The 10,483-nt window shown below is 63.3% G+C and overlaps 3 protein-coding genes across 3 annotated transcripts; 2 read left to right on the top strand and 1 right to left on the bottom strand.

The window, feature by feature from the left end:
* Positions 1-12: 12 nt before the first annotated feature.
* Positions 13-2,927, top strand: HMCES (5-hydroxymethylcytosine binding, ES cell specific). Its single transcript, XM_072347183.1, has 6 exons — positions 13-227; positions 1,197-1,340; positions 1,475-1,594; positions 1,975-2,141; positions 2,222-2,414; positions 2,498-2,927. The coding sequence occupies exons 1-6, from the start codon at positions 45-47 to the stop codon at positions 2,699-2,701; spliced, it is 1,011 nt and encodes a 336-aa protein (XP_072203284.1). The 5' UTR covers positions 13-44; the 3' UTR covers positions 2,702-2,927.
* Positions 2,928-3,768: 841 nt separating this feature from the next.
* LOC140257705 (histone H2A type 2-B) lies at positions 3,769-5,292 on the top strand. Its single transcript, XM_072347186.1, has 2 exons — positions 3,769-3,858; positions 3,948-5,292. The coding sequence occupies exon 2, from the start codon at positions 4,002-4,004 to the stop codon at positions 4,380-4,382; it is 381 nt and encodes a 126-aa protein (XP_072203287.1). The 5' UTR covers positions 3,769-3,858; positions 3,948-4,001; the 3' UTR covers positions 4,383-5,292.
* A 3,202-nt stretch (positions 5,293-8,494) lies between these two features.
* Positions 8,495-10,154, bottom strand: H1-10 (H1.10 linker histone). Its single transcript, XM_072347185.1, has one exon. The coding sequence runs from the start codon at positions 9,896-9,898 to the stop codon at positions 9,251-9,253; it is 648 nt and encodes a 215-aa protein (XP_072203286.1). The 5' UTR covers positions 9,899-10,154; the 3' UTR covers positions 8,495-9,250.
* Positions 10,155-10,483: the final 329 nt, after the last annotated feature.

Genomic DNA, 10,483 nt, shown 5'->3' with positions numbered 1-10,483 from the left:
ACCTCCGAGGGGCGGAGCGGAGCAGAGCGCGGCGCTTGGCGGCGATGTGCGGGCGGACGGCCTGCTCCCTCGGGGCCGAGCGGCTGCGGCGGGCCTGCACCTATCGCGACCGGCGGGGCCGGCGGCAGCAGCCCGAGTGGCTGCGGGAGGAGCGGTACCGGCCCTCGTACAACAAGGGCCCGCAGTCCTGCGGCCCCGTGCTGCTGTCCCGAAAGCACGTCCAGCAGGTAACCCGGCCCCGCGGGTCCTGGGGGTATGTGGGTGTGCGGGTCCTGGGGCACGGAGTGGGGTCGGGGAGGGTTGTTGGGTGGCGGTGGCCGCTTGGTTTGGTTCTCAACGTCCGTGTTACAAAAGTATCTCGTTAATTCCGCCACGGCCCTGAGGAGGGCGGCGAGTCGGGGCTGCGCTTCTAAGGCAGAATGTGCCGGTCGGTAAGTGCTGTAGGTTCTTCTTCCAGCAGTCTGGAGTTGTACCCTGGGCTGTGCTGGGCTGAGGTGACGCCGTTGGGGTCGTGCAGAGCAGCGGGAGAGCAGCACAGCGCTGGGGTTACCGTTATTTGAGCCCCAACAGCCCGAAGCGGGGGGCGCTGAGCTGAGACGCCTGGCCGTGGCCTCCCCACAGCTGGCTGCAGTGCACGGCACATATGAGCGCAGGGGGAGGCTCGGGGGACACAGGCTGAGCCCTGCGATGACACGAGGGGCCCTGAAGCATAACATGGGTCTCTTGGCCACCTTCACCCAGCAGTCGGAACAGGGTGCCCCTCAGTTGGTCTGGGTGCCCGGGGGAGCTCAGTGGGATACAATGCACGGTTCTATGTGCATCCTCATCCCCCCATGATGTCTGGGTGCAGCCACACTCCATGGCCACAGCTGTGCTGCTCTGGGTGGGCAGAGCACAGCACTGTGCAGGAGGAAGTGAAAGCCGCTGGTGCTGTTTCCATTGCCCGAGCTGAGGCAATATGCAAAGAGTGAAAGTGAACCAGAAATCACGTTATTCAAATAAAGGTGAACTTTGTGTCCCCCGGGATGTTCTGTGCAACCTCAGCGCCAGCTGTTTGTTAACCAGAGGAGGGATGGAGCCCGCATCACCATTCTCTTCCTGCTACAGAAACTGAGCTTGTTGCTCCTGATAAACACGATGCAGCCACGTCTGTAAGGTGGGTATCACCGCAGGGTGCTCCTCTGCCTTGCTTGCAGGATGCTGACTCCTCCGAGCGGGTGCTCATGGACATGCGCTGGGGCCTGGTGCCCTCCTGGTTCAAAGAGGACGACCCCTCCAAAATGCAGTTTAAAACCTCCAACTGCCGCAGTGACACCATGCTGAGCAAGTCCTCCTACAAGGTGAGCCCCCTTGTGCGGGGCTTGGCAGAACCACACCTGCAGTGCACACCTGGCAGTGCCGGGTACTGCCACTGCCCCAGGGCTGCCCTGACTGCATCCTGCAGCTCACATCTTGCTTTGTGTCTCCTCCCCAGGGCCCTCTCCTCAAGGGCAAGCGCTGCGTGGTGCTGGCAGATGGCTTCTATGAGTGGCAGCAGCGCGGTGGGGGCAAACAGCCTTACTTCATTTACTTCCCCCAGAGCAAGAAACACCCGGTACTGTGGCATCCTTAGTGCCTGAGCACTGAGCTCCACTCACACACAGACACCCGGGGCCGTGCCTGGGAGAAGGCAGGGAACAGCAGAACTGGGGTGTGCAGAGAGGAATTGTCTTCTAAGGGCACTTTGCTGCTGGTCCCCCCAAATCACGGCAGCGCGTGGCCGTACCCAGTCCCATCGCATCCCCTGCTGCTCCTCCTGCACCACTTATTTGCATGAGTTGCTGAAGTGTTTCTCAGGGGACTCAGCTGTGGGTTTCTCTGCCTCTTACTGTCTGGCTGAGCTGGTGCTGGGCTGGCAGTGGGGTGGTGGGTTGAGCTGCTCAGGCACGTTGCTTTGGGGTGGAGCGGGCATGACGCTGGGGCCGTGTCCTGCAGGCTGAGGAGGAGGAGGAGGACAGTGATGAGGAATGGCGGGGCTGGCGCCTGCTCACCATGGCTGGGATTTTTGACTGCTGGGAGCCACCATCAGGAGGAGAGCCGCTCTACACTTACACCATCATCACCGTGGATGCCTCCAAGGACGTGAGCTTCATCCACCACAGGTGCGTGCTTGCTTTTGCTGCACTGCTGTGCTGCATCCACGTGGGGCTCAGCGTGATTGCTGTGTCCCCTCTGTGCCCAGGATGCCGGCCATCCTGGATGGGGATGAGGCCATCGAGAAGTGGCTGGACTTTGCTGAGGTGCCCACCCAGGAGGCAATGAAGCTCATCCGGCCCACAGAGAACATCGCATTCCACCCCGTGTCCACCTTTGTCAACAGCGTCCGCAATGACACACCCGAGTGCCTGGTGCCCATCGAGCTGGGAGCCCCCAAGGTGAGCACTTGGTTGTGGTGCACCGCATCCCATATGTATTCCCTGTGCACCTCACTTCTTCCCGCTCTGTTCTGCCCCCACAGGAGATCAAAGCTACTGCAAGCAGCAAGGCGATGCTGAGTTGGCTGAAGAGCTCCCAGGAGGGCTCTCCCCAGAAGGAAGATGCTTTGCCCAGGTGGAAGAGCCAGTTCATCCACAGCCCTTCGCCCAAGAAGAGCAGTGCAGGCATCCTGCGCCAGTGGCTGGGGCAGGAGGGGGGGCCGGCTGCCAAGAAGCAGAAGGCATAGAGCAGCCAGACCCTGCTTGTCTGCAAAGCCCCCTGAGCACACAATGCAGAAAGCACATTGGAAGGCTTTGCAGACACTGATGGGTTTCTCCCAACCTCTCAGGTGTTGTTCTGATGTTCTGGGTTGTCTCTGTTGGTCTGTTGTTACAGCTTTACTGTTTGTCTCCTTTCATTTTTTCTTTCTTTCTTTCTTTTCGTTATTAAACTCTTACCTCTTTTCCACTTACTCCCATATACATTCTGCACAACTTAACCCTCACACCCTCTAAAAACAGCTGCAGCCCCCCCAATATGCACCGAGCATCCCTGGGCCAGGGAAGAGATAGATGGGGCCGGGGCAGGCTGGGCAATGAGCTGAACGGTGTGCCTGGAGAAATGGGGCTTCCCATGTATTTCCCTGCAGGGAGCAGGATGGGAGAGCTGTGGGAGTCACGTTGTTGTACAATCATTCTGTTAATGGGATTTGAGGACTCGGAGAGGATTGTGTTGATCTGTGGCTGGATGCACTCAGCCTTGCTCTGAGAGGCTGCTCGTTAAAGCCCAGATAACCGAAGTGCCATTAAGGCACTGAGCAGGGCTGGCACTTTCCGGGTCAGGGATTTTATAAGCAGAGCCAGATGTTGCTGGCCCAAAGCCTTCCACTGCGGGGCCTGTGCCTTAAAATGCTCCTTAATTCGTCTTGGAAACGGTAAAACGGAATTAACGGCCTATTTTGGGGCTGCTTTCAACAGTCCATCCATCCCATGGATGAGGGGGCACCGCAGGCCGGGAGCGAGGGGCGTTGTCACCTCCAGCAGGGCAGCACCCATCGCTGGCGCCGCGGGAGGGCAACGCGGGAGGGAGCGGTGGCCGGGCTCAGGGCCGGGCTCAGTGCTGGGCTCAGGGCCGGGCTCAGTGCCGGGCTCTGCCGAGTCCTGCTCGACCCCACGGACACGCGCGGAGCCAACGGCCGCGCCCCGCCGGGTGCAGCCCGCAGCGGAGCCGGGGCGCCGCGAGTCCTATGCAAATCAGGGATCGGCGCGGTAGCCAATGGGCGGCGAGCCGACCGCGGCGGCAGCCAATGGGGAGGCGCGGATAGGGATATCCGCGGCGCGGCGGCGGTATAGCGGGCAGTGCGGCGGCGGGCGGCGCGCAGGGCGGAGCGGAGGCGGCGGAGCGGTAAGGAGCGGCAGCTGCGGCCGGAGGAGCTCGGCTCGGCTCGGCTCGGCCCGGTCCGGCCCGCGGCGACCGTTCTTGTTTCCCCGCAGGCGCCCGGACCGTCTGTGCGCGGCGCTCCTGGGCGACGGCGCTGCCTGCCGGCCATGTCGGGCCGCGGGAAGTCCGGCGGTAAGGCGCGGGCCAAGGCCAAGTCGCGCTCGTCGCGGGCCGGGCTGCAGTTCCCCGTGGGCCGCGTGCACCGGCTGCTGCGGAAGGGCAACTACGCGGAGCGGGTGGGCGCGGGGGCGCCGGTGTACCTGGCGGCCGTGCTGGAGTACCTGTCGGCCGAGATCCTGGAGCTGGCGGGCAACGCGGCCCGCGACAACAAGAAGACGCGCATCATCCCGCGGCACCTGCAGCTCGCCATCCGCAACGACGAGGAGCTCAACAAGCTGCTGGGCGGCGTGACCATCGCCCAGGGCGGCGTCCTGCCCAACATCCAGGCCGTGCTGCTGCCCAAGAAGACGCAGAGCTCCAAGAAGTGAGCGCCGCCGCCCCTTGTCCCGGTCCCGTCCTCGCCTCTTCCCCCAGCGCGTCGCCCCTCGGGGCCGGGCTTCCCCTCCCGCTCCTACACCCGAGCTGGGGGGCGAGTCCCGGCTGTACCTCTCCATCTCTCCACCGGCCCTTTGGCCCGGGCTGTTAGTGGGGTGCTGGGGGAGTGCGGGCGAGGCCGAGCCCCGCTTGTGTCCCCACCCTGCCCCGTCTCTCTGGAAGAAGCGTTTTAGCAGGAGATGGTGGTTGTGCGGCTGGTCGGGGCGCTGCGGTGCGGTTGGGTCGCTGCGTGGAGCTGCCGAGGACTGTTGTGGCTGCGTGGGGACGGACGCGGGCACCTCCGGCTGCCTCCACCCGCCCTGCGGCCCTGCGGGTCCCCCCCGTTCCCCCCCGCGGCCGTCCTCGCTGCCCCGCTGTGGGGCTGAGGCTGGTTGCTGCTGCGCACCCTGAGCGGTGCCGTCCCCGCTGCACTGCGGCAGGGGTGGCTGGCAAATGCGAAAAGCAGAAGTTTCTCCATCAGCAAAGGAGCGACTGTTAGTTTTTAGTCCTGTCCGTGGTTCAAGCTCGTGCGTTCCTACCGTTAAGAAGCTCCGGTCCTATTTATTTCGAGGTGTTTTATTTCGGGTTGTCCATTCCTCACAAAGGCAGCTCCCAGCTCGGGGGGTTGCAGTGATAAATCCCCGCGGTGCGTTGCAAGGTCAGACACCGGCAGTGAGCTGCCATCTTCTGCTGCAGCTCCGTGCTGCCGGCGGAGCAGCCCTGCCTATGGGAGCCCCCTGTGTGCGCCCCGGTTCCATCCCACCCCGATGGCACTAATGAAAAGGCCGCGCCGTGTCTTTCTGTTTGTTCCACATTGTTTCTGGTTCTGAGAAATAAAGTGACGATGCTGTCTGTTACGTGTAACCTTCTGTGGGTTAATGTTTCTTCATCCAACCGCAGCGGTGCAGTTTGTATTGAAACCCGTTCCTAGCTCTGTGCTGTATGTATTGAATGGCTGCGGATAATGGAGGCTCATCCAGCTGTCCCGTGACACCAGGAATAGCTGATGTGCTGACAGTGTTCCTGCCTGCTGCCATGGAGGCCCATCGTCACGTGCATGCGGCGCTGTCTGGGCTATTGGACTGCAGACCTTCACGACCTGTTCTTTTTCTGTTGTTTTTTATTCCTAAGTCGAATGAGCAGCTTCTATTTATGTGCTGGAAGTAGCATGTGTTCAGCCTATTGCCCCTGCTGTTCACCTAGTGGATGAAGTACCTTAGCCTGGCACTGACGTTGTTCTCACCTGGAGCAGATGAAGCTGGATGTGGTTTAGTGCTCGGTTGGAGGATGCAGAAGCGACACGTTTGTTGGTGTGCTCACGTGGTGCAGGGATGTCCCTCGGTTCTGCTGTGCTGCCCTGACCTCGGGGTGGGGGGATACAGGGTGTGGGGCAGCTGGCTGTGCGCCCTGCTGCAGTGCAGCTCCTCCCTTCGGGAAGGGGACCCTGGGCTTTCTCCCCACCCGTGTGCTGCCGTGGGGGTGAGGGATGTGTCTGCATCCACCTGTCTTGTTCTCTTCCCTCCTTTGGTTCAGGACCAGCGTTCTGTACAGCTGAGTGCTTTGTATCCCTTAGAAAATGCACAACTTGTCGTACTGGAAAGAATGGTGCCAAGCCAACGTCTGATTAAAGTGGTTCCCCGTTGAATGCTGTTGGATGTGATGTCTTATCACCAAACCAAACGTGCTCTGTGTGGTTAGTGGGCTGTGAGGCAGCTGAATGGCTGGGTTTGCTTTTCCCTGAGCAGAAAGGACCAGATCTGGCCAGCACGTGTGCATGCGCTCATCTCCTGTGCACCATTTTCCACTCGCCCTTGGGGGCAGGTGAAACCCTGAACCCATCTCTGCTGTGGGGGTGCTGCACTGCCTGCCTGCTCTGCCACTGCGGCCCGGAGAGCCCCTGCTGGGGAGCATCGAGGCACTGAATGAGCTTCTGGAGGTGTGATGGGAACAGCTGACCCAGATGGGGGTGGGCGGAGGCCTGCAGGTAATGGGAGATGTTTCCTCTGACACCCTTTTCCTTTGTTGGATGTTCCTGCAGCCTGAGCTGCTCCATACCCTCATGCTTGGGGGGGGGAGGTGGGCTGTGGGAGGCTTACCCACAATCAGGGCTGGGGGTTGGCTGGGTCCGAGCTGTGCTATCCGAGGTGTGGGTCAGGACTGGATCCATCTGAAAGGAACCAGCTGTCCTTTCTTTTGCCATACAGTGATGCCCAGATGAGTGCTGTGCAGCGGGGCTCCCTGGGGCAGGGCAGGGCACAGGGATGTGCTGGGCTGGCCGAGTGCTGCATGGCAGACCTGGGACTGAGCAGCTCAGTAGCAGCTGTGCTCATCCCATGGTTGCTGCTGACGGGGTGATGCTGGAGCTGTAACTGGGGTGGCTGTGCACCCCTGGCGGCTGGGGTGAGCGTTGGGCTCTGCCAGCCACATGAATGACAGGCTGGGAAAGCCCAGCTGTTGGCAGACCAAAGGAAATCCGTCTGTTCAGCCTAGCACTGCTAAAGAGCTCAGCCTGTGGTGTCGCCTTATCCTTATATGTGAGCAGCAGTGACCACTGGGAGCTCCTGGACTCCATACAGTCTTCATCAAGAGGCTGGGACAGCCCTCCAAGGCTGCAGCTCCAGGCAGTGCTGGATGCCTCAAGGCACCAGAGCAGCTGAACTCACAAAAGGTGCTGGGCTCAACTGTGGGGAGCTTTCTTTTGAGGTCATGCAAGCCTCAAGGTCTGCCTCTGCTTCTCTGTGAGGTGAACTGGGTAATGCAGGGCTCACTCCTCCACTGCCTCCTCTTGTGCACACTGCAGTCTGAGGGGGAGATGGATGCAAGAACATGGAGATGAAGCTCCTCTCTGCTGCAAAAGCTCTCTGCCTTCGTACCGCAGCGCTGGGCCTTGCTGTGGTTCTCTTAGGCTGAAGTTGGTGCCTCCTGCCCTTGGGAGTCCTTGGCTTTGCCCCTGGAGCCCGGCCCTCAGGGCTGGCAGCACTGGAGGAGCTGCACAGAGATGCCACAGCTCGGGCAGTCCCAACCTGGGCAGCAGGACGCCAGGGCTGCCAGCACAGTGACAGGGCACAGAGCATCACCTCCCTCTGTCCTTTGCTGTCTGAGCTTGGGCTCCACTCCTCTTTGCCTCCGCACTGCACCCGGGAATGCCAGCAGTGCAAGTTTATCTTCTTGTCTGCCCAGCAGGGTGCTTTAAGGGTCACTGCTGCAGGCAGCGGAGCAGGAGGAAGCAGGGACACCCCTGTGCTGGCACACAGCCTGCTCCAGGGAACTGCAGGAGCCTCAAGTACGGCTCTGCTCCTGCCTGAGGCCAACCAGCTCTGTGATGGCATCCCCTCTGCTCCTCCGAAACCTGCAGTGTCATCTATTGACTGAGGAGACAACTGCAGCTCTGCGCCGAGCATCTGAGATGGCTGGCAGAGAGCCGAGCTCAGCCTGACTGTGCCTGACCTGACCCAGAATACAGACCTGGAGGGCAACTGTGGCCACCCAGAATGGACACATCTCCGGTCAACCTGCTCCCCTGCAGGGAGCCATCACAAACTGGGCACCCCGGGGATCCCGGCCTCATACCTTAGCAGCAGCTCCTTGAGGCGCAGTGTGAACCCGCTGCCCCCTCCTGCTGCCCCGTGCCCACCCGTCTGAGGTGCTGGGGGCCGGCAGAAACTGGGAGGTGTCTCACAGGGCTGAACTCCAGTGGGCCCAATGGAACAACACGGCCCAGATCCCTGGCAGAGCTTTAGGCAACGTCCCTGCTGGGAGCTATAAATAGACACAGCCGATGGAGGAGCGGCTCACGCTGCACTGATGCCAACGGAGCCATCGGTGCCTGCACACAGCGCCAGCCACAGCTCCCGGGGGAGATGCTCCCGGCGGTGCCAGGCAGGGAGGGGGGAGGTCATGGAGCCCCGGGAGGCCTCGGGCTGCCCTCGGGGTGATGCTGCAGCGCTGAGCCCACCCCCCCCCCGCCCATCGCTGCTCCAGGCGCTTTGCCAATGGCAGCTGCAGGCCGGGCCTCTCCTCCTGCCAGGGGAATCCCTGCAGGGAGCACATCAGCACCGCGCCGAGTTTATTATCAATTTATTTGAAACGACGACAAATGGGAAAAAAAAACAAAAACAAAAAAAACAAACAAAAAAACCCTCCCACCCACAAAAAACCAACCAAACCCAACCCCGAAACGGTTAGAAAAAAACAAGAAAATCAAAATCAAAGGCCATTAAGACGCGACCTGACTGCGCGGCAGAGAGCCCCCCCCAACCCACCCCCACCCCCGGGGGCCGCTCGGAAGCGCGGGCCCTTTAAGAGAGCCAAACGCCGCGGGAGCCAATTGGCGCCTAATGGGCGGTTGCCATGGCGACGGGAGTCGGGAGCCAATAGGGGGCGCCGTGGCATTTCGAATGGCCGCGAGCAGGGCCGGAGCGCCGGGCGGGCGGGGCGAGGAGGGGGGCGGTGAGAGCCGGCCCACGTGGCGCGGGGGCAGCGGGGGCGCCGAGCGGCTGCCATGGAAACAGGGCGGGAAAAAGCCCCGCGAGGCGGCGGGGAGAGGGGCCGGGGGCGATCCGAAACCGGCTGTGAGCGGGGAGGGGCGCGGCCGAAAACAAAAGGGAGAGATCGGAGAGAGGCGGCCGGGTTGGGGGGGTGGAGAACGGGGAGGAAAAACGAGGCGAGACGAGGGGGGTGGGGGGCCGAGGCGGCCCCGCTCGCGGGACCCGGCGGACGGCGTAGAGAGGGGCCCCCCCCACCGGGTCCGCCCGCAGCGCAGCCCGCGCCGCCACCCCCCAGTCCGGGCGGGGAGCGCCCCCCCGCGCCGCGCCGCCCCCCCTCATGCCTTCCGGCCCTTGAGCGCCTTGGGCTTCGCGGACTTCTTCACCTTCTTGCCCCCGGGGGACGCGGCTCCCTTCTTGGCGGCCTTCTTGGCTTTGTCCTTCCTGGCCGCCGCGCCGCCCGCTCCTTTCTTGTGCGATTTCTTCTCTGTTTTCTGGCTCTTGCCCGCGGGTTTCTCCGCCCGCCGGGACGCGGCGGCCGCCGCCTTCCTGGGCGCTCTGTGCGCGCCGCCGCCCGCGGCCCCGTCCCCGCCGCCCTCCAGTTTCTTCCTGTTGAGCTTGAAGGAGCCGTTAGCGCCGGTGCCCTTGACCTGCAGCAGCGTGTCGTTCTGCACCAGCGCCTTGATGGAGTACTTCAGGTACGTGCGCCCGTTCTGCTGGTCGAACCACGCCACCTTCTTGGCCTCGTTGTAGATCTTGGCCAGCGAGGAGCCGTTGCGCTCGCCGAGCTTGCGGATGGTCTCCACCACCAGCTGGCTGTACTTGCCCGGCTGGTTCTTCTTCTTGTTGTTCTTTCTCTTCTTCGACGGCGATAACGAGGAGCCGCCGGCTTTCGCCTTCTTAGAGGCCCCTTTTTTCTCGGCGGCGATCGGCGCCTCCTCCGCCTCGGTGAGGGGCAGATCGGCTTCTTCCAGTTCCACCGACATGGTGCCGGCGCCGCGGGACGGAGGCGGGAGGCGGGCGGGCACAAGCGGCCGCGGCGTGGCGGGGCCCGGGCCCTGCGCGGTGCTCTCCTGCTCCCCTCCGCTCCGCGCCGCCGCCGCGCTCTGGCGGGGGCGGGCGCAGTCGCCTCCCTTATATGGGCGCGGGGCGGACCGCGTTGAGAACAACAACAGCCTGGTCCGCCGCCAGCTCCCACTTGTGCTTCTTGGGGCCCTTCCGTGGGGTTCCCGCGACGCCGCCGGCGCCCCCCGCCCCGCTCCGCCCGCGCCGCGCCCCCCGCTCCGCCGCCTCCCCACACGCCGCCGCCCCCGCGGCCCCCCCCGCCCCCCTCCGCCGAGATTAGGGGGGCGCGCCCGGCGCGGCGATGGGAAAGAGGAGGGGGGTACTAGGTGCGACGGAGGCTGGGACCCTGCGGCAGCCCCCCCGCGCCGCCCCTCCGTCGCCGTCCGCCTCTAGAGAGGGGCCGCCGCGAGCGGGGAGCGAAAGGGGGCGGCGGGGGGCGGTAGGGGATGCGCTGGGCCCTGGTTCCCGCGGGGAACTAACACAGGGAACGCCCTCCCGCGGCCGCC

Source organism: Excalfactoria chinensis, chromosome 12, assembly GCF_039878825.1.
Source record: "Excalfactoria chinensis isolate bCotChi1 chromosome 12, bCotChi1.hap2, whole genome shotgun sequence".
In the NCBI taxonomy this organism is placed as follows: Eukaryota; Metazoa; Chordata; class Aves; order Galliformes; family Phasianidae; genus Excalfactoria; species Excalfactoria chinensis.
Note: the sequence above shows the minus strand (reverse complement) of the source record. Positions and strands in the feature narration are given on the sequence as shown.

Bases quoted from the DNA above. Each gene is read 5' to 3' on its own strand.
- HMCES (XM_072347183.1), top strand. From the start codon at position 45: ATGTGCGGGCGGACGGCCTGCTCCCTCGGGGCCGAGCGGCTGCGGCGG. The intron at 1,595-1,974 runs GTACTGTGGCAT...CGTGTCCTGCAG, and splicing joins CCCAGAGCAAGAAACACCCG to GCTGAGGAGGAGGAGGAGGA. The intron at 2,142-2,221 runs GTGCGTGCTTGC...CTCTGTGCCCAG, and splicing joins GTGAGCTTCATCCACCACAG to GATGCCGGCCATCCTGGATG.
- LOC140257705 (XM_072347186.1), top strand. From the start codon at position 4,002: ATGTCGGGCCGCGGGAAGTCCGGCGGTAAGGCGCGGGCCAAGGCCAAG.
- H1-10 (XM_072347185.1), bottom strand. From the start codon at position 9,898: ATGTCGGTGGAACTGGAAGAAGCCGATCTGCCCCTCACCGAGGCGGAG.